The 24,139-nt window shown below is 32.1% G+C and overlaps 1 protein-coding gene across 5 annotated transcripts in view; it reads left to right on the top strand.

Moving 5' to 3' along the window:
- ANKRD17 (ankyrin repeat domain 17) overlaps positions 1–24,139 on the top strand; it is a 149,697-nt gene that overhangs the window by 25,847 nt on the left and 99,711 nt on the right. Inside the window, exon 1 of one of the 5 annotated variants that reach the window (XM_011360520.2) lies at positions 10,598–10,738. The exons of the other annotated variants lie outside the window; for them this stretch is intronic. Coding sequence (XP_011358822.1) covers positions 10,685–10,738 — 54 coding nt within the window. The 5' untranslated portion in view covers positions 10,598–10,684. Of the gene's footprint in view, positions 1–10,597; positions 10,739–24,139 lie in introns of those variants that run through there. 5 annotated transcript variants of the gene reach the window in all.

Raw genomic sequence — 24,139 nt, 5'->3', positions numbered from 1 at the left:
ATTAGTACTGTTTTTCTCTCAATATTGTTAGTCTCTCTTTTCTTCTGTATTAACTTTATTTTCAGACTAGGGAAAGATGGCTGCCAATGGAGAGGGGCGTGGGGTAGGCTAGCCAGACCTGGGTCATGTGGCCACCACTGTGGAAAGAATCACCTCCACACAAATCACATGGAATATTTTCCCTACAGACAAGAGGGATTATGTTACTAGAAAAAGGGGGTGGGGAGAAAGCATGTTGAGGAGTAAAATTATAGTTCACAGTCCACTACAGGTACCATCAGAGGACCAGAAATTTTGAGAAGATAGAAAGTTCATAGGATTGGACTGACAGCAAAATCTCAGAGGAAATTGGAACCCAAGATACCAGAGGTAAGCTCAGGTTTTCCTAGGGGAATACCAGAAAGGTTCTGAGCTTGGAATCAACAAACGCAAAGAATAGTAGTAGGCAATTGGGTGTAATCAAGAATTTTTAAAATAATTATTTTCCAAAGTGCTGGGTTAGCTGGGCCTTCTTCCTGCCCTTTCTCTAGTTTAAACAGCTCTGGTGGTAGTGGCACCTGCCGTCAGTCATAAAGTCTCTGAACCTGTCTCTTAACAAAGTAGACCAACAGTAGGACAGCTACTGAGATGTTGGAACCTGAGAGAGAAGGAGAGGCACCTAAAGCATGCTGTTCTAGAAAAAAGCTGTTTTGGCGGTTCCCATTGATCTTGACTTTATGTCCAGGTACTTTTCTGGGATGCCTGCTTATCCATACGCCCTGCCTATTTAAATAGTACTAAAGTATGTTTTGAAACAACTTGGGTATATAAATTTCCTTTTATCATTGTAGCTTATGAATTCTAATAACATATCAAATATTTCTGATGAAAATTTAACATGAGTTGAGCTGTTCTGTAAGTACACCATACACACCAGATTTCAAAGACTTAGTATCAGAAAAATATCCCAAAGATCTTCTTAATAATTTTTAATATGGATTTATAGTGAAATGATAATGTTTTGACTATATCAGCTATAATATGTTATTGCAATTAAAAAAATAAATAAATAGTACTACTCTCTCATTTAAAGGACAAACCATTTGGGAAAACAAACCCAAACAACCTCAGAAAGTGCCTACATTGGCTTCCTGTATTCTCTAATTGTTCATTTGCCAGTGTAAACAGGGATAATCAGACAATTGAGGAGAATCATGATGGAAGAGGATTAAGATGAATAAAACAACTGCTCTCATATATAATTCAAAAGAAAACTTCAAAGAAAAAATGTAATGGTATTTCATTTGAGGTGTAAGAACATGTTGCAGTGATTGGTTGATTATATTTGCACTAAAAAAAGGAGTAGAAAACCAGAAAAGATTTTGAAAATTATAAAGAAAAAGTTGAATGGATGGGCTAAATAACAATTTAGCATGATTGAAGACGGAATTGCTAATTTGTAGCTAAAGACGAGGAACTCTCTGTGTATGTGAAATTAAAAAAAATCTGGAAAATTTGAAAGAAAATAAAGAGATGTGAAAATACATGACAAAGTTTTCACTTCTGTAAATATGAGTTAAGTAGAGAACAGGAGCAGTGGGAAGGAAAAAAATATTGAAAAAAATAGTCGAAGTTCATGAGCTAGAGAAAGATAATGAATTTCAGACTGAAAGAGCCCATCTAATACCAAGCAGGATGAATGGAAAAAGATCTACATCTGGTCACATCTGGTAAAATTTCAGAACTCTAAGGATAGAAAGAAAATCTCCAGTTACTGCTGGAGAGAGGGAATGGAAAAAGGAAAATCCAAATGACCGAGTGCTTAGAAGCCTTGCTGAATGCTTGAAGACAGTAGAGTAGTGTCGTCATCATTTGTGGAAAAACAGATTTGTACCTAAATATTCTGTACTCAACCATAGTATCACATGAGGACAAGTACATTTTTTACACTTGGAAAAACTGTACCTTATATGATGATATTTGAAATACTATAGTACAATAAAAACTATAAAATAGATTATATGATGGTTGGATGGTATGGAAGGGAGGAAACAGTGGTAGCTACAGGGGCAATCTTGGGCCTTCAAAAAGAACTGAACAAAGCTAGAAGAAAATTCAAGTGTTATCAGCCTGAAATACATGGACCAGTAATGTTTAAATGACATAAAATTATATTACATTATATTATATATGCACTTATTTTTTAGTTTTTAGAATCAGCCTAGAAAATACATAAAATTTAGGCTTAATTATAGTTATGGAGTAGCATGTATTATAAACTTTTGTAATATAAAAATAATATAATCTGTAAAATTAGGAGATAGAGGGCAACAAGGGAATGGTCAGTGCTTGTTTCTTCAGTGGACAGTCAATAGCATATAAAATTGGCGAATCCAGAAACAATGAAAGTGGTTTTAAAGAAGGCTGTTAACGGCGTAATAACATATTGCAAAAAGGACTTAATACTCGTCTAATGCCTTTGTGGCCTTTGAATTTTTTAAAAATTCCACTTGCATACACCACATTTATAATATTAAAAAGAGTACAGATATGTTGCATCCACCTAGTCAGGTAGTAACACTTTTATTTATAATGTGACATTTTAGGACCCCATGGATTTTAGAAACTATCCGAGGTAGAAAGAGAGGACACCTAGGCGTTAATTCCAGAAATTGGGAAGTTGTATAAAATACAAGTGTGACTATTATGTAGAATGCATAATTATTTCTTGACTTGATTACACTCCTGATTTTATATGTCAGCTCCTGAATTTTTTTCCATGATTTTGTTTTTAAAAGTTTACTGTTAAAAATTTGGATATATGGGAGAATTCTGAGTCTTTCCTCCTGCCATTGCTGCTAAATAAGATGACATTGTCTGTGATGTGTTGAAGATCTGAATTGGAAGCCTGGGTTATCCATGAGGAGGGAGTCATGTGATCAAGGAGAGTGATAGCTACTGGACTCTGGATGTGTCTTCTAGCAGAACTGGAAGAAAGAGAATGGAAATAGAAACGACCTTTTTTATCCTTCTAAAGATGAGGCTGATATTACGACCCTATCCAGACAATATTTGTTGAATGAAAGAATTTTATTTTGATCCCACTTCAACTTAAAGGCAGGTCGACATCCTGTTTATGCTCCATGTAGGTAAAATGTCTTTTGGAAGCTTCGTTCTAGGAATGTTGCATCAGAAACATGATCTTTTGGGGAGCAGATTTCTAATGGTATGTTTTTCAGATTTGATTTTTAAAAATATAAAATCTTAAGATATTATACACCTAAATATTGAAGGTGTAAACTGCAAAAGCCTCTAAAACCTAGGTGCACTATCTGTAATAACTGCTTAAACTGTACATCGTTTTCTAAGTGAGTTGGAGTGCTAAAAATCAAGTTATACAAATGTATACTCTTAAAATAACTTAATTATGAGAAATACTTTAAAAACTGAGCATTTTTCAGGAAATCTTGGAATTTGTATAAGAGGGAGATGGTTTCCTCAAGTATACAAAAACAAAAACTAAGTATAAAATGATGTTTGGCAGTTCAGTTATGCTTTTAAACATTTTGTAAGCTATTAGTTATTCAGTGCCTACTCTTTAAACAATATTAACTACCTTCACTGAGAGATATTACATAAATGTTTTTAAAGAGGGTGCGAATTGATTTAGAAGGCTTTCTCAAAATACTTGACTCTGGTAAGAAATTGGTGATAGAGGAATTGAAATTATGAATATGGGTTAAATTTGATTACATAAAGCATACTGGAGAGAAATCTGTTACATATTTAAAAGTTGGTAGATACTGCCTTCTATTTTCTTATATTCTTAAGTTTTGTTGGAGATTTGATAGTAAAACAATATCTGAAATTTGTGAGGTAGGTTGAAAGTAGTGGAAACATTGCTTCTAAAATAGCCATGTTAGATATCTTCATGATGACCAAAGAAGTATTTCGCAGTTACAGTGAATGAAAAACACACACACACACACACACACACACACACACACACACACACAGTGTTAGAATCCTGTCTGTATATTTACCTTGGGAATTTGGGGATGTCACAGTTACGCTTTGAGATTTTTTATATGCGCCTAAAGATCCTGTATCTGGTCAGGATTATGTTAGTGGAAAAGGGTATGGTGTTCATTTACAATTTTTGGCCTAACCCTTGGTGGATAGAGACCACTTAATGTAATACATTTCTTAGGAGATGGAATTATGAGTCTGAAAGAGTAGTCTTTTGGTACTAGGAATAATTACTTACTGGCAAACCATTCAAGATTTGTTATAAATAGATTAGACTAGAAATAGCAGAGTGATAGCAGGCATCATCAAAGACCAGACTATTTGGAGCTTGTTGCCAGTGACTCCAGACCATCAAGGAACCAGAGTAGAGGAGAGCCAGTGACAGCATTTGGAATCCAAGGTTACTTGAGTAATTTTTACATCCTAATTATACTCCATGCCTTTGATACTATCTTAAGTGAGTTACCTGGAGCTGTTTCTTTAGTCTCCCAGTATAGGATAGTGTCCATCAGAAGACTGCTGGAAATTGATAACTCTAAAAAATTGGCTTTGGACTTAAGTCTGATTTTGTACTTTGTATTTTTATTTCCAGTTCCTCTACTCCCACCACTGTGCGTGTGTAGTGTGTGTGGTGGGGTAGGAGGCTGTGGGTGTGTGTAGTATATTTTCTTTTTGTTTGTAGATACTTGCTGTTTTTTTTTAGCAGAAGAGAGATAATGTGTTGCTGACCAAATGGAGAGTACTGTGCTATCAATAGATTTAATCTACTTAAAGCAAAACCAAATGTATTGAAATAAGTAATTTCTATAATATATATACTTGTTTTTATTTTTAATTGAAAATGTACAATGTAGACAGATTTGAGGATGAATGCAAACTAAAAACAATAAATATTTTATCAATTTTGTATACATAGAACCTATTATGAAATACTGGAAAAAGAATGAATTCATGAGTAGAGACAACAAATGCAAGTATCCAACAGGCACAACTATTATTGGAGATGTCGAAAGAAGCTGCTTTGTTTTTTATTTTGCTTAGTATGTTACTTATATTTGGACAAGACCATGCTTGTATTTCATTTTGTACTAGGACACATCTGGATGAAATATTTTGTTTAAATTTAATAATATTTTTGTACTGTTTTAAGTGGACTTTTAGGTTTTATTTACTAATTTTAGAAAAATGAAGGTCGTCTACAAATCAGAAAAGAGGGAAAAATTATTGAAGATTTTGTTGTTAAACTTTGTCAAGAATCAGGATCAAGTTTTTCTAGATTATAGACTCTTGGGGATGGACTAAGTATTTGCCATTCTTTATTGTAGTATATAAAGCCTGTCACCTAGTAAATACTCAGTAAATATTCATATAAACGAATGATCAAAAATGCTAATGATGATCTTTCAAAAAAAGTTACCTAGAGCTTTTAATAGTATTAATCTTGAGAAAAAAATTATTTAGGCAATTAAATTATTATAAAATAATTTATACCTTTTCTCACATTTGGAATATAGTACTGATGGCCTTTGCATTATTTCATTTATAAAGTTACAATTTTACACGTTCTTAATTTTTCGTTACCTAAGCCTTTCAGTTATTCCTACACATATCAAGTAGCATTTTCACCTGTTAACATTTATTTTGAAAGTTCTTGTGAAAGTTTAATCATTCTTATTTTTAAATAATATCAAAATTAGACCTGGAATACATGTCAAGAAACTGAAATAAAAACTGTTTACAAATCATTGTGTTAGTAAAAACTTATGTGTGGAAGTATCTTCTTAGTATACATTTTTTTAAATAATGATGAAAGTATTACTTTAGAATTTTATGTTTTGAAAATGAATAGTTTGAAATAAATGTAAGGTAAGTAAATACATCCAGCAATACAGTATTTTAATTTTAGCTCTTTATAGTACTAAATTCTGGCAGATACTTTACGATTTACTTCTAAATTGAAAAAAAACCTTTAAACCTAGATGGAATTTGTATTTTAGTGGAAGTAGATTATTTTTTAAAGGACAAATCATTTGACTCCCCATTCTTCTCTCTTCTCCAACTACATACATGTACATAGAATCTGCATTGTGGCTCCCCTCCTCCCGCCTCTTTTTTTTTTTGGTAAATAATTGAAGTTCTAAATCTGTCAGGGAATGTATTTATGTGATTTTGGTAAGGGGCAAAAGTTAGATGAGAGGAAGTGTAACTTTCATTTGAGATTTCTTAAAAAGTAGAAATGATAAGGAACTAAAAATAGATATAGATACGTATTTTAAAACTATATTCTGCTTTCTGATCTGGGGTTTTTAATAGACTTGTATCATTAACACTTAATATTTCTAGGGAAGTACACAGTCTCTCTCCTTCACTGTTAGAGTATAAATTAGTTCAACTTGTTTAGAGGTCAGTTTGGTAAGATAAAATTTTAAATACATATACCTATCAAGAAATTTACCCTACAGATATATTGAGGCATGTGCAGAGTATATATGCCCTTTCATTGGGCCTGTTCATTGCAGCATTATGAAACGTTAGAAACAACACAAGTGCCCATCAATAAGGGCACTGCTTAAATAAGTTGTAGTATAGTTCTCCAGAGAAAATTTGAGTAGCTATCAAAATCAAAGAGATATATATACATGTGCTAATCTGAAACAATTATCACAGAGAATTAAATTTTAAAACTGGGGATGCAGAACATATGCATAATATGCTTCATATATGGAGGTTATTTCTGGAAGAATATACTAACTAGTGCCTTTTAGGAGTCGTGAGAGGTAGGTTTACTTTTCCCTGTATTCTCTTATGTATGTGAATTTTTCTGTGTACATGTGTTACTTTATAGATAAAAACCATAGTTAATAAACTATGGAGGTAATGAAAAGGATATTACTATGCTACATTAGACACGTATTTAAAGGCCTCAGTCGTATATAGCATGATTGGTTTAGGAGAAATAAAGGGTAAAATCATGGGGATAGTGTTTTAATAATGTATGAGCTTTCAGAAATTTGACCAGATTTTATTAGCCTTTTAATTTAAATTGTATTAAACTCTTTAATACCTGTATCATTTGTGCTTGGATCAGGCTCTTTCACACTTGGGTTTCATACTTCTGAAATATAATTTACAGAGTGAAAAAGGAAAATGGGTGTATTATAAAGTAATGACTGCGTATCATACTTTTTCTTTGAGGGATGAAGTTTGTTTAGATTTTTTTTTTCTAGAAGTTTGTTTTTATGTAGGTAGGTGAAATTATTACATTTGTCCTAGCACCAGTTGTCCTTGTTTTGTTTGAAAATGTGGATTTTGAAAAGTCTTGCCCTTCTCTAAATTGAAAAAAAATATTTGATGGGAACAGAACTGCTTTACAAGGAATTTTTGATTAAAAAGAATTTATGTGGGGGAACATCAACAAATGTTAAATCATACAGAATAGAGTTCTTGCTTGTCAACACATATTGTGTGTGTGTGTGTGTGTGTGTGTGTGTTTGATTTTCTTGTTCCTTGTTCAAAAACTCAGTTCTGGTCCTAAATAAAATCGTAAATTTTAGAAGATACCTTCATCCAGTATTGGTATTTATTAAACTTCTGTCCTTTCTTCCCTTTTTTTTATTAGAGGCTTTTTTCTCTTTACTTTAGACATTTGAATCTTCTTATTTTACTAAATTTTTTTTTTATGATTCAAATTATTTTTATGTTACTGGTTTTTATTTACATGAATGTTAATATTTACTATTTTCTCATGTATGCTTTGCCATTGGAATAAATGAAAGATCTTATCGAAATCCATTTTAGGCAAATGGCAAAAGAGTTTTTTTGCCTACAAAATGAGGTCGAAATAGAAGGAAAATGACACATTTTAGAAATGTAGGAGCATAAGGCAGATGTATATAAATCTGTTTTCATATCCTTTTTACCAGAGTATCCTATGCTGTGGCATAGATTATTATATTAACAAAAAGGACCAGGAAATAAAATCGAAGAAATGATTACTTTGCTATAATAACGAATTATAGAAATTATGAAATATAGATTTGGTTTATATTGACCATTTCTAATATTTTAGTAACCTAAAGAAAATAGTCACAGAACAAATGTTTTTGTCACCAGAAATTACTCCTAGTAGTAGCAGTAATTTAAAAGGAATTAGGATGCATTGCTGGATATCAAACGATTCCTTTATTCATGCATTTGTTGTTTAATCTACAAATAAATACTTAAGTGCCTGCCCTGTGCCAGAAACTGTGCTCGCCCTGGCTGTGCATCGGTGAGCAAAGTGTTGCCTACTTTCATCAACCTTCTGCTCTGTAAGAGATGATAAATAGTATATAAGCATCCATAATCACATTATTGGTAAAATCTTAACAGTAAATGTCAGAAAACGTAAGAGAAGAACCCAAATAATCCTAGAATAGAAGAGAAGGAGACGGTGAGTTGTTTGGTTGACTTGTGCCTTAGGGGGCTGAATTTCTTGTCAACTGAAGTTGGAAAGCCTGTTCTTGGCTTATGGGAAATAAGAGTGCTCCAGCCTGAGAGTTCTTTGAACTCAAACCTGTTTTTGGCTTGTTTATGTTAGAGGAATGTCTGAGAAAGAGAAACTTTTTTGATGACTTCTTTTAGTTTAAGGATGAGCAGTTTATTTGAAGCATGGAAAGAATTGACCTGGAAGGCAAGAAATAGTAAAAGCCAGTTTGCTAATTCTTTTAAAACTCGGTCTTAACAATGGAAATTGTTTTTTTTTTTTGAGAAGTCTCCAAATGCCAGGCTTTGTTTTCCATTAATTTCACACAGCCTTTGCAGTCAGACTGTTCAGGGTTTGAATCCCAATGCTATATAACTATGCACTGAGACTTGATTTCCTCATCTGTAAAATAAGGATAATATCACTTGGAGAAAGTATAGTAGATGGTTCAGAGGATAGACTGGAGCCAACTGCCTGCCTTTCAGTTTTAGCTTCTCAATTTAATTAGCTCAATTGGTCATAAGTTGGGCAAGTTGCTTAACCTATCTGTGCCTCAGTTTCCACGTATGTAGAATGGCGATAATAGTACCTTTTTTTAAGCATTTATTGTAAGAATTAAATGAACTAATATATACAAAGCACTTAAAATGCATGTGGTATTTAATATGCACAATGTAATTATTAATGTTATTTTAAGTTGCTATCCCTTAGCAGCGTTATTGTGAGGGTTAAGTAACATGTTTATTAAAAAAAAAAAACCCTCATACATTGCCTCCTAATTATCAGAAACTGAGTAGTAGATAATTTATCTCATTTAATCTTCAAACAGACCTGTTAAGAAATATTATCTGTCTTGACTGTACCTAGAATAGTTCCTGATATATAGTAGATAATCCATGTTGAATGAAGTAACCCATTTTATAGATTAATAACAGGCCCAAGAGAACTACAGAATTTCTTTCCACTAAAACCTGGCATCACTTTGGGGAGACATTACTAGCGGTGTCATTTGTATCGCCTCTTTTTTAGTAGATTTGGTCATGTGTATTAATAATAACTTCTTCCTCTAATTTTTTTCTTTTAAATATTCATTTTCTTTTGTTATGAAAATTTAGACTAGAAGAACTCTTCACTCTAGAATTGTAATTAGATTGTATAATCTGCACATTCAAGGATCCTTCAAATTCAGTTTGTATGGCATTCCTACAAGTGCTGGGTTATTTATGCCACAGAACATAGAACATTGTTCCTTTCCCACTGCATTTTTTCATATTACAGATTACATAGGAAAGAAATTTGACAAAATAACAGATTTTACTAACCTGAGCAATTACCATAATAAATATATAAACTCACTGTACTGCCAGTCACCCATTTTATTTACTGTTTAATGATCCAAATGGTGTTTCTGAATTTCAGTTATCTGAAATATTTTAGTATCTCATAATATTTATAATGGGTGCGGGAGGGAGAAGGCCATTTCTTTAGTTAGTAAATTAAGTTAAAGGCATTCCTAGAAAATGAATATAACCATGTGCTATGTCTTGCTTCTGTAATTGTAAATCAGGTGATTGTTAATCTCACTTTCTAAGATATTTCCAAACAGATTAGTTTATCGAAAACCAGGTTACCATTTAAAAAAATCTACATTAAGATTATTATTTTTGACACTCTTAACATCTATAATATATATGTTACATAATGCATTCGCCTGATGTAGCAAATTTATAATTTGGTATTACCTTGCCGCTTCCTTTGTGTATTTAATACAACCATTAACCTCACTAGAAGGCTTTACTATGGTCAAATTGCTACATAACCCACTTCAGCCTCTTTTTGTTCATCCAGGAAACCTAACGTGTTAAATAGCTTTAAATATATATAATGTGTGTGTATATATGTTTTATATATATATAACTATTTCCTTTTTGAAATTTTAGGATTTTAAGATTTGAAATGGTAAAATAAGACTTTTATCTAATGAAATTAATTGACAGAACTTTGCTTTGGAATATAGCTTCTGTATCTTTAAAAAATACACAGTGAGTCACCCCCTGCTCTTTTGGTAGATGCCTGGCTAGTGAACAGCTAAGCCGCTTTAGGCATGTAATAGAACATTCCATTTCCTGTTCCCTTGCTGACACAGAGGAGTGTTCCTGCTGGCAATGATCTAATCATAGTGCAGTAAGAAACATGGCAGTTTGATAAAACATGGTGGAGACAGCGGCTGAAATGGAAGCATATGTTCTAGAAGACATTCTTGAGGTAGGGCTAGGTTTGTAAATAAAATGAAAATTGAATTCTAAACAAATCTTATCTGATGGAATTATTTTACAGATGAATAGATTAGAGGAGAAAGCAAAGAGGGAGAGCATAAAAGCAAGATACGGTCAGACCTTATTCCGTGTGAGAATGTGCCAGTTTGGTTCACATGATTACTAAACAAATCTAGAATTATTTTCTTTAAACTTCATGTATTGTAAATTGTAGATATATGTTTGATAGGAAATAAAAAAAAATAAGAAAGGGCCTCGGACTTAATAAAAAGCCTTGTGCTGGTGGTGACCTTTAGATTAACTCATTAGAAGGTGGGGTCTGCAAAGCAGGTTTTAGTATCTTGTGTCTTAGAATTCATTTACATATCTAAGCCTCAAGCTCTGCTTGCAGTTAACTATTAAAAACAGCTGGTTCTTTTAATTTTGGTAAAATGAAGCATATATGTCTATCTAATTGCTTAATTTAGTTGGTACATTCTGGTTTTAGATTTTCATGTGACTTTGATTATTAGAAAATACATTATGAAATAAAAAATCAAAGGACCCTAAAATTTAAGGCAGTAATGCTTCAGAGCTTAAAATAAATATCTGAGTCATGAGAAATTTAAGTTATAGTTTCTTTTTTTCTTGGTTGTATCAGTTTTATAAGAATATTTGAATACATAAATCAGTTCAAAGAAATACATGTCAAAGCGAAACTATAATTTGGATTTGGCCTTGCATGTAGTATACTATCAAACATTTATGTTTATAGGTATAGATATTTAAAACCCATTTTTTTATATATGGTTTGTAGGGTTCCTCCCCCATCAAGAAAAGACTAATTCAGATAAAGAGATTTCATAATGGTGAGTGGTATTCCTAATACCCAGACTGTTAATATAATTTATTAAATATTTCCCTTTCTTCAGTAAGAGATTTGATTAGGGGGAGAGAGCTTGAGAGAATAAGCTGTTAAAGGAAGCTAGGCGGGGTTAGCAGGATAAAAAAGCCTATGCGCATTATAAAGTGCTGCATGATCAATGAGCATTTTCTGGAGTCCCTCAGTGTGTGCTTGGAGCTGACATTGCAGCAAGTCTCATGGTTCTGCAGAATGAAAACTGATTCCATTGTATTATCTAGCTTCTTGCAGACACCTGCCATCACCTTCCCCCTCTTCTAAGAGTTTACTGTTCTGAGTTGAATCCTCTGGTTAATTTCCATTTTTTCCTTTTCATTTATTTACTTATTTTTTTACTTTGATACTATTGGTGAGTTTCCTTAAAAATGATGTGATGAATTATCTACTTAAAAATAGTGATAACTCACTTTCATCAAGGAACTTCAGTAAATGAGTAGTCTCATGACTTTTTAGAAGTTGAGTTTAAACAAGTTTAGAAAGTTCTAGTGGTACATTTTAATTTGCTTTTTAAAAATTTTACTTTGGATTTTAAAGAAATGCATTTAATAGGTTTCAGTAGATCTATTTAACAATTTTTTTAGCCATTTAAAATTTTCATATATAACATTTTAGAAGTCTTATTTTCTGGAAGAACCTACTTCAACATAGTCTTGTGCCTTAAATATAGGTTTCTCTAATGATATCTTAAAAATTGTCTTTCTAAAATTGTCCCACTAAAATTGTTTAATATGTTGAGATTTTACATCACCTAATTTGTTCATTATTACTAGTTATTAAAATAACTTGTAATTTTAATTGTTTGTTCTAATTTTTGATCTTTCTTAATTTGGATCCTCTGTACCTGTTGCATTAAATCATATTAAGTGAGTGGTTTTTTCCTTATTTAATATTATTCGATTTAACTGAGTATTTGTCTATAATTTTCAGACCGGATGTAAAATTTTTCCAAGTAGTAACAAAATATACTTTTATTCCCAAAATTATATGTATTCATAATGACGTAATGCTAAAAATCAGTTTTCGGAGGATAAACTTGGCTAACTTTCGGAAGCTAAATGTATCATTTTCTAAAGTACCTCATACTGCAAGTGAAAAGACACACATTATGTAACGAGCTTTCCAGAAAATTTTTGTTTTTTTAAAGGGTTAACTCCTTGTAGAAATGTCCTGTAATGAACAATGAAGTTCATCTTTATACCAGTGAAAATTTTATCATAGCTAATATTGAGCTATTTTAAGTTTGTTACTATAATTTTTATTTTTGCCACTTTATTGAACATCTGGAATTTTATGTAGATTTCTGCTTATTTACATTAAACATTGGACACCTATTTTTTTCTGTCTTCCAATGTAATTTAGTTCTTTGAAATTTTAAAAGGTGCTTTTATTTCAATCTTAGTAGAAAGAAAATTTAAATCAGAATCGTCAATGAATATAATGCAGATTAGTTCTTATAATGCTATGGTTTATGGCAGCAGTCCCCAGCCTTTTTGGCACCAGAGACCAATGCTCCTATGAGAATCTAAAGCCTGATGATCTGAGGTGGAGCTGAGGCGGCGATATTAGTGCTGAGGAGCAGCTGCAAATACAGATGAAGCTTTGCTGCTGGCCTGCCACTCACCTGCTGTGTGGCCAGGTTCCTAACAGGCCATGGATTCTTCTGTGGCCTGGAGGTTGAGGACCCCTAGTTTGTGGCGATTTTTTATTGTATATGCCCACGCTATTTAATTAGAATTTTTAGATGATCTTCAAAATCTTAAGTAAAATATTGTAAGTCTCTAAAACTTATAAAACTGGAAAAGGCTGATTTAAGCATGCTTCTCAGCTATCCAAGGTAATTGGGTAAGTAGATAAACTTGGTTATTTAAATTATCCAAGTAATCCAGTTAGTAATTTCCTTCTCCATATCAAAGTCGTCAAAATGTTTTTGTTCCTTTCACTCACTTTAACTCATACTGAGGAAAATAGCCAAATACAGATATTAGAAAAGTGCTGGGAGCTTCTGTGTGTGTGTGTGTGTGTGTGTGCGCGCGCGTGCTCGTGTGTGTGTGTGCGTGCTCGTGTGTGCGTGCTCGTGCGTGCACACGTGCACACACACATCATATTGCTTATGTTATTTTTGCTGACACATGATTATAATTTTAGAATTTTGATGCTTTTTCTGTAAGTCGTATGTGATAAATGGGTGTTAGATCAATAGGAAGAAAAAGTCCTCCAAACTTTTTTTTTGTGTATTCCAAATTTGTGTGACCAAGTGCTGTGTATATATATAAACTTGAGGTTTATGTATAAGCTTTTCGTAGAAATACATGAAACATATGAGAGGTCATTTCAGAAGTGTGATTATTATATATTATAGTTTTATTTTCAGTTGAACTGGGTTTAGTAGTTTTCTGTAAGAACTGTAGGAATTTTCACAAATATTTCTCTCAATTCAGAATACTTTGTTCAGGGTAAAGTATTTGATATACTTTTGCTTTAAAAAGTATCAATAACGACTCATATGGCCAATCTTCTTGTTCCTTTGTCAGGGTTTCTGACTTCATTTGTACTTGATTTTACAGGTTGTAATATATAAGATGAAAGCCCCAAATCTTTATAGTTGTTTTTTAGAGATAAAGTGGGTGGAGGGTTTGTTTGAATTTTTTTTATGGTGGAACTAAATTAAGAGTCAGATGTAAACATAGTAGGTAGGTTTATTATGGAGCATGTCTTGCTCTGTGTCTTGACACCAGAGGTTTTTTTTAAAAAAATTAAGATTGAAAGAGTTATAGGAAAGTTATTGTTTCTTTTTGATTAGTCAATATTAAGGGCTAATGATAAATAGGTCATTCTAGTTCACAAGAGAAAGTCACTTGCTGTTATTTTTAGTGATGATATAAAATTATTTTTAGTAATGTTATAAAATCTCCATGAAGTAGGCTGTTTTGACAGGTACTTGCTGTATTTCTTTTTATTCTATAAAATACATTTGCTTATGAAATACACACCATTTATATATTATATCAGTAAGTCTTCTGTGGATATATAAAGTAAAAGTCCTATATTTAGTAAAACCATTTTTCCCTAGGAAAAGTTGGAGTACCTCTTAGGACATAAGTATGTAAGTTCATCTAGAGACAGAGAAGTTTAGCTGATATATTTAAACTGATATATGTAGCATTTTCAATTTATTAAGAGGTTTTGGAAAGATTAGACATTTTGGGCAAATCTTAATAGTTTCACTTCAGTACTTATTGAGCACCTTCAATGTGCTAGGCACTTGATATTCAATGAGATTAGTCCCCCTAATTTTGCTTCACAAAGGTCTAAAAATGTTCAGAAGACAAAATGTCTATCATTGGTAATTAAATATTCTTGAATTTAGGATGTATACAGATATGCATTTGAATACGGGTATTTTACTTTATTTGTTTTTCTGGATAGTTTCAGCATTCTGAATTTTTCAGTAAGAAAATAATTATGTTTAAGCACCTTTAGTTTACCTTTTTAAAAAATTCTTATCTATGTAATTGTTATGCAGATTTATGAATGTTGGGCTATCTAGAGTGTTTCCTGGATCTCATTTTCATCTTTTTATCTTTAAAGATTTTTCTCTTACCATTTAAAACAATATATTCTGTTTATGTACATATGTATATGTATATATACATACAGTGCACATACATACTTACATATATTCTGCATACATACGTTCATGCTACTGCTATATTATGCATTATGAATACACACTCTTATTTGAAAGTGGAGTTTATCTTGAAGGGAGGGGCAGAAGTTGCGACATTACTTTCACACACTAAGGAGGGATGCCCGAGTCTGAAAAACACACTTATGTTAGTTAATAATCCCTGTAAAGAAGACTGATATTTTAGTGAAGTATGACAGCTCCAGATAACTTTCAAAAAGATAATGTCACTAGTTTGACGTTACTTCATCATAGTCCATTGGTTAATGCATGCTGTAGAGCAGGAATTAGGAAGGATCTAGATCAGGTATTATCTACATATACATGCAACAACAGTGGTACTTTTCCTGGTTCTGAATTGTTAGGGGCCTTTGTTCTGACACTTGACTGATGAACTTATTCTAATGTGAAGTGTCTTAATCACTACAAAGTTGGTGAGCATCAAAATCCTGCTTAACCACTGGTTTGGTGTAGTATATAGGTTTCAGATTTGCCAAGACAAAGGCCCATCAGGGAATGTTCATAAGTATTAAATGTTTGTAAGATAACTTTTGATTTAATGAGTGGTTATATTTGCCATTAATAATTTGGTCTTGGATATGGAATCAGGCTTCTAACTAGTTGGCTATCTATAGCTATTTATTGTACATAGGATGCCCACATAGTTTTATGGTGGCAGTAGTAATTCAGCACATTAGTTACTGTTTATTGAAAATTTATGTTATACAGAGGGAGTATGTCAAGTGCTTCAGAAGCATTGTTTTTTTAATCTAAATGACTGAAGAGATAGGTATTCATTTTTTAGAATGTAAGAAATGAATGAGATAATCTGTGTAAACATTTAGTGCAGCACTTAGCACGTTAACCTTTAACTGTGCTTTTTTAAAAGTGATGATAATCATATACTATTTTATGCTAATAAGTATCACACCCCATTTGACAGACCAAGAAAATTTTAACCTCAGAGATGATTAGAGTAGCAGTTCTCAAATATTTTGGTTTCAAGACTCTTTTACATTCTTAAAAACATTGAAGACTTGAGACTTTGTTTATGAGAGTTACATCTATCAGTAATCATATTGGAAATTAAAATTAAGAAATTTAAAAAACATTTACATATTCATTTAAAAATATTTAAACCCATTACACATTAACATACTTTTATAAAAAATAACTTTTCCAAACGAAAAAAACTGAGAAGAATGGCATTGTTTTCCAAATATCTTTGAAGTCTGGTTTTAATAGAAAACTAGACTCAAATATCTTCTTTTATATTTAGTCTTTTGCAGTACATTAATTTGGAGGAGTCTAAGAAGAAAATCTGGTCTCACACTTCTATGAAGATACAAAAGAGAAGAATAGTTTAATAACCCTTTACAAATTTGTGGATATTCTTTGATACTTCTAAAACTACACAATTGGTAGTTTCTTAGAGCTTAGTTATAATGTAGAGTCTGAAACATTATCAGTGAGTTTTCTGAACTTCATTAGATTAAAATCCACTGGCTTATTGCCCATTCTGAATAGATCTTATGCCCATGCATAATTTTGTTAAAACATGACATGCATTGGTCATTTGGAAAATACTGGTTTACTTATTTCTCAATACTGCTACATTTCATTATACAGTATTTTCTTTAAGTTACATTTGCTAGTATCACCACTGATCTTGTTAGAAAAGTCAAAAAATGGGAAACTGTCACTTTCATAATGTCAGATATGTTTGCAAAAATTTTAATTTTTGCTTGAAAACTAGGAATTTTACTACTGATGTCAAAGAAAGTGAGTTGTTTCCTTGAAATGGCAGGTTCACTTCATTCATTTTCAAGAAAATGTCTGCCAAATAAGTCTGAATAAACTGTATTTTATCCATAGTAAAAATGATGTTGCATAAAGAAAAGCTTCTAGTTTGACAAGTGTTTTTGTTGAGACAACTGTGTACTAAGATATGCAGTAGAAATGTTTCCCATTTTGTCACACAAAAGTTTTACTCACCATTACTTTTGTATCATCAGTGCAAATGTCAACACAGTGAAACAGGCAAATAGTATTAATATTGTAAAAATAGTTTTGACTTCATAGATCCTCTATAAGAGTCTAGGGATCCCCATGATCTATCCTCCAACTACAGTATAGCAAGTTTTGGAAGGGGGAAAAACTAGGAATTTGAATATTGCATCTTTTTAATATCCTATCACAGGTACTCGCTAGCTTTTATCTAGTCAAGAGCTTTTTCTCAGACTAGCTCTCTTTTATATCGTTTATGAAAATGAAAAATAAGATTCCGATAATGTATATCTTGGTTATCCAGAGAATAAACTGTTTCACTTCCTTTGCATAGTAGCAAAATCGAGTCATTTAAAATCTGCTCTATACCTTACTCTTGTATTTATAGAAACATGTATTTATTTGTACTATATTTTTGCCACAATTTAATTTGGCATTTGGCCTCAAAATCATGTGTCCCTATAGGAAAAGAGAAATGCCAGTAACGTATGCACTTCTCTGTCTTTCTATTTTTTAAATGTTAACCCTTCCCACTTCCAAATTTTAAGCATCTATTGAGATGGGGAAACTGTTGAGCTAGTGTTAAAATGCTTGTTGATGTTCTCTGCTGTCTGAATTCCTTGTATAATCTCTCTGACCTTTAATTATTTAGCCTCTTTCTCTGACTTTTGATACCTAACTGCCCCATTCATTTTGATTTCTTTTTTTCTGCTATAGATTGTCTAGATTCTGATCTTTTACGTGATGTTTGGATAATTGTGGCCAGCCTAGCTCCTTGCTTTCACATGACCTCATTTGTTGACTCTCTCATTCATCTAACTAGTGTTTATCCTTAGCTAGTTCTAACCTTGAATTTGTCTAGTTGCCACTTCCCCAGTTCTTGTCACATGTTCTGCATTTGTAACTTATACCCTGTCATCATAACAAAGACTGGCATACATTTGTGTGAAATGTTTAAGCAAGTTCGAGAAAAGCAGTTTCTAAATTTTTGTATTTAATAAGGAAGTACTAGTTCAAAAATGTGCTGGTGTTTGTGTTTACACATATTGGAGAATTTTCCTTTTTAATATTTTGTCACATTTGTACAATATTTCGTCTTCTCAAAATATTTTTTGTTTGAGTTTCTCTTTCCCGTTGCTCTCTATGAAATAAAGTAAAAGTAAATGGAAATAACACCAGATAAAAAGGTTTCTTTTCTATAAATTGTATCCATTTAAAGAACTAAAATGTTAAGATTTAGCCTTACATATGCCATTTAAAAAAATCTTGGCAAGTGGATCATCATTTTATATTTTATGAATTATAAAGAATTTATATTTTATAAAGTGATAGGTAAATGAGAATGCTGAATTATGTTCACATTGATTTTTAAGTATTTCTAAGTTTAATTGGCTTCCTTTTTCATTGTCGAGCTTATAGAGTTGTAGTATAATTTTCTGTGAATAGTTTTATTCTTGGTATCTTCAGTGACTTAGCATTGTATGTTGAACACAGTAAAAGATTGTTTTTCATTTTAATTTGAGGTATTCTTGTACAGTGAAGGAATCACCTTTTCCTTTTGGACTGTTCTTTGAACTCTTAGCTTTCTTTAGGTGTATACATGCAGTGAGGAAGAACTAAAAGTCATTCACGTTAATAAAATCAACCGAGGTGATCAGTAGATTGGCATTTTAAGACTTATAATCTTTATATGTTATTTGAAATTTTATTTTTGGCTTTTCTTAATCTCTAAAGTTAAGTTGTACCATATAGTTTCTCTAAGATTCCTTGTAGATATCAAAGTCTATAATTAGATTTCTTAAGGTAGTGGCTTTAATAACTTCGAGATGATGTGTATCTTCCATATATTGCAAAGGTTTATAGTCTGTTTACAGTGTTATTTCTCATTTAAGAACCAAATCCAAGATCAGTTTTGCCCCTGACCCATTATATGACTTCCTTCTACCCATCCAATATCTTTACCATATTTAGTTTGTACCACTTACTTTTATGTTATATTCTAATAACCTGTTACTTTTTACTTAGTCTGCCTGCTACCCTCTTCACTGATATATTCACTCTTCAAAGTCCTACTTCTTCCCTAGGGTTTTCTTTCCCTAGGGTTTTCTTTCCCTAGTCTGTCTTCCATGTTCATTATTACCTCCCACCTTTTTTTTGCTCAGAATAAGTAATTGGAGACTACATTCATTTAAAATATTTTATGATCTCTTATTATGTCCTTGATTAACTGGTAAATTCTTGACTATGGGTACCTTGGTTCTCTTTAAATTAAGATTACTTATATATTTATATAAAATAATTTGAAGTAGCTTATGAGTATATACCCTAGAAAAACTAAACACAAAAGACGAGAGGTAAAACTACTATACAGAAATGCATATCTAATGTACAACTACTAAACTTAGATCACATTAACTGGCAACCAGAGCCAAATTAGAAACTTCATGTGTTCTGAGGTTTGTGTTGTCCATAAACTCCATGGACATACTAGATGATCTGGAAAACTGATATATTTTGAGCAATTTTTATCTCAGAAAAATTTTCTTTTTGGGCGCTTATGATGGATGTACTATATGTTGTAACTTCTTTGGCATTCTGAAAATAAACACACTTCATATTGTTTCTGCAAAATGTAAGTGGAGGATTTATTGATAAATGCTTTTGGGTTAAGAAAAAAATGTACTCAGTTTTCTTATGATCTGGTTTGTTCCAAGGATAAAATGTAGAACATGCAGAGCAGAGTTTGCAAACTGGTGGATCCTTGGCCACATCAGACTTAGAAATGTGTTTCATACAGCAAATGTAATGTTGATCCTTGTGATGACCATTTATTTACATTTAAAAAAAAATTTCTCTCATCACTGTTGAGTAGTTTTCACTGTTCAGGTCTTGCAAATATTTTGTTAAATTTGTTCCTGTGGGGGAAGACAAACTTTCTCTCTACCCTTTTAGATTCAGTGATTGGTTCTAGTGTAATAAACTGATAAAAGATTAACAGGAGAGATGTATTAACATGTGTGTGGTAACCTCAGAAAAGAGGTGAAAACCCAAAGAAGGCTGTTAGGCTTGGGAGCTTGTATACCATTTTAACAAAGATTGATAAATTATGAAGTGACTAGCCAAAAGAAAAGGTATATGGGCTTCTAGGAGGTAAATTGTAGGAGGTAGATATATGGAAAAACTAATGCTAGATAAAGGCTATTAAGGTTTCTTATGCAGACTTAAGAAGGAACCATCACCAGTGATAGAGTCATCTCCAGTAATTGAATCTTTCTCTTCCTAGTACAGGATAGGGCAGGAGGGAGCCTTTCACAAAGGGAAATTCATACCCTGTTTTTAGGGAGAAAGGGAGAGGGCATAGAGTTCCTTCATCTGCTATTATTTCTCAGTTGTCTTCAGTCAAATAGTCCTTGTGCCAAAGTGGCGTATTATGGAGTGGTATGTTTTGATATCCTTCATCCCCTAAGTTTTATAGTTTTTAAAATTACTGTAAATGTTCATTTTTTTTTTATTTTCTTTTGCAGTTGTTTGTTGCTTATATAAGGAATGCAGTGAATATTTATATTGACCTTGTATCTTACAGACTTGCTGAAATTCACTCAGTTCCATCAGGGTTTGTTTGTTAGTGGTGAGTTTTTTGGTAGATTTTAGGATTTTCTGTATACACGGTTAATGTATCTAAATAAACTATTTTTCCCCACTTCACGTCTATACCTTTTCCTCTCTTCCTGGGATTCTTTATGTCTTTAATTCTTTATTTCTTGCCGTACTGCCCAGTAAAAATGGAATTGGTTACCTGTGACTTGCCTTGTTTCTGATCTTGGGGAGAAAATGGTTCAGTTTCACCATTAAGTTTGATATTATCTGTCGTGTTTTCTTGTTTCTTTTGTCTGATTGAGATGTTCCCTTCTATTTGAAGCTTGATAAAATTTTTATCATCAAAGAGTATTGAATCATCAGGCGCTTTTATCTATATCTTTTGAGATGATACAATTTTTCTCCATTCTGTTATTTTCTGAATTATATTTATTGAGTTTTGGATTTTAAGCCAACTTTGTATTTTTGGATAAACTGCATTTGGTTGTGATGTATGACCCCTTTTAGATTTGGCTGGATTTGGTTTACTAATATCTTGTTAAAGATTCTTCACAAGGCATATTGGTCTTTAATTTTCTTGTAAAACCTTTAACTATTTTTTTGTATCAGAAATTTTGGCTTCATAAAGCGATTTGTAGTATAGCTTTCTCTTCTATTTTCTAAAAGTTGTATATAATTTAATGTTTATTTGAATTGACCAGTGAAGTCTACAGCCATTACTACCCTGAACATGCCCGATCTTATCTGATCTTGGAAGCTAAGCAGGGTCAAGCCTGGTTAGTACGTAGATGAGAGACCAGTGAAGTCATCTGTACTTAGTATTTTGTGGGAGTGAATTTTTAATTAAAAATTCAATGTCTTTTTAGATCTAGAGCTAGTTAGCTTATCTCTGTCAGTTTTAATAATTTATAAGTCATAAGGAATTTGTCTGTTTTCAGTCTTAAATTGTTGAATTAATTGATATTTTTGTTCATAATAGTTTTTTACTCTTTATATGATGGTAGGATCTGTGATAATGCTCCCTCTCTCAATCCTGCTAGTGGTAATTTGCATTTTCTCTTTTTTCTTGGATCGTCTAATATGAAATTTATCCATTTTATTTTCAGTCTTTAAGATGATTTTTCATTCTCTGTCTTTATATTTAAGATGTATTTCTTGTAGACAGTATATAGTTAGCTCTTGCTTTTTTGTCCATACTGTTAATTTCTGCCTTTTAATCCATTAGTGTATTTAGTCCATTTTCACTTAATGTAATTATCAGTATTTTATGTTTGAGTCTGCCATCTTGCTGTTTTCTCTTTGTCCCAGTTGTTACTGCTCCTTTTCCCTTTGTTTGTGTTTTTTATTTGATTATTTTTAGTATTCCATTGTATTACTCTATTGCCTTATTTACCTCTTTTATTATTTTGGGGGTGGTTGTTTTGGGATTTGCAGTTATACATGTTTTAACTTAAAACTACCTTCACATAATAATATCTCAATTCATATATAATTTTAGGAACATTATACCAGTATTTTTTATTTCTCCCCTTATGTCTCTTCTGGGATTATTGTTACATATTTTATTTGTACATATATTGTGAATGTCCTGAATGGATTACTATTATTTAAATATATTTTCTTAAATGAAGAAAAGGAAGACAACCATTTTTATATCATTTCTGGTGTTCATTCTTTTTGTGAGTTCAGTTTAATCAGATATCATCTACTTGTATAATTTCCATCCACTTGAGTAATTTCCCCTAATGTTTTTTATAGTACACCTCTGCTGGCAACAAATTCTCTCAGATTTTGTCTGCAAATGTATTGCCCCTTATGTTTGCAGTCTATTTTCACTGGTCGAAAGATCTTTTTTCAGCACTTTAAAAGTGTCTTTCCTTTGTCTTCTGGCTTTCATTCTTTCTGATGAGAAGGAAGCAATCATTCCTGTCTTTCTTCCTTTGTTCTAATGTCTTTTTTACCTCTGGCTGTTTTTAAGATTTTTTTCCCTTTATTACTGATTTTTAATACATTTACTGTGACGTGCCTCAGTATTTGGGTTTATTTTGCTTGAAGTTGAGCTTATTGGATTTGCGAGTTTATATTTTTCTGTCTGATATTGAGAATTTTTAGTCATTTCTTCAAATATTTTTTCTTACCTCCCTTTTCCTCTCTTCTTGGGATTCTAATCACATGCTATGTTATATCCTCCTAAAGGAAATGTTGCCTCTGTACAATTTTTTTTCCGTCTCTTTTCTCTTCATGCTTTAATTTGGATAATTTCTATTGCTCTGTCTCACGTTCACTGGTCTTTTCTTCTGCAATGCCATCCAGTGAATTTTTTTTTGTAACAAATAATACTGTATTTTTCCAGCTATGAAAATTCTTTATGATCCTTTATTTTTACAGATTTCATTTCTTTCTTCATTATGTTCACATTTTTCTTTGAATCCTTGAGCACATTTAAAAGAGCTTTAAAGTCCTCCTTGTCTGTTATTTCAGTATCTGTTTCTATATACCTGTTTCTCCCCTGGTTATTGGACATAGTTTCTCCTTTGCAAGTCTAGTAATTTTTATGGTGGTTTAACATTACATTTTTGAATGTCTGACTGTTATTGTCCTTCTTTAGAGAATACTGGATTTATTTTTGGCTAGCGGTTAGGATACTTATGAATCAGATTCATTCTTTTAAGGCTTGTTTTGAAGCATTGTTATGGCACCTTTCTAGTAGCCAGTACTCTAAAGTTAAAGTAGCCCTACTCTTATATGCAGCCTTTTTGGATTCTCTACTAAATACCCCAGTTGTTCAGTATAATCCCTCTTCTCTGGCTGGTTGGATCTCCATGCATTCCAGCTCAATGGGAGCTCCTATAATTGTTTAGCTTACAGTTACTTCCGAGCTCTTCTCTCCAGTTCTCTGCCTCACACATTTTAGCTTTCTCAGCTCCAGTTTCCGATCGTTGTCTCCTGAACTAAGTAAGACTTCACTTATCTGCTTTATTTTCCTCAAATACTGCTGGATGAGGCAAGAAGATTAGGAAGTAGTAAGGTTTACTTCTTGGTTTATTTTGAGTTATCATACTCCTGTTTTGCCTGTTATTCATTGTCTGAAAAGAGACAGGAAGCTTGGTCAAGTACCATTTACTTTGTCATGACTGTAAACCATATAGTCAACTGTATTTAAAGTACTATATTGTGGAGAGAATTATATTAAAATAGAC

The sequence above is a fragment of the Pteropus vampyrus genome, unplaced genomic scaffold, assembly GCF_000151845.1.
Source record: "Pteropus vampyrus isolate Shadow unplaced genomic scaffold, Pvam_2.0 Scaffold56, whole genome shotgun sequence".
NCBI classification, from domain to species: domain Eukaryota; kingdom Metazoa; phylum Chordata; class Mammalia; order Chiroptera; family Pteropodidae; genus Pteropus; species Pteropus vampyrus.
The sequence above is the reverse complement of the archived record's forward strand: the minus strand, read 5'-3'. Positions and strand labels throughout refer to the sequence as shown.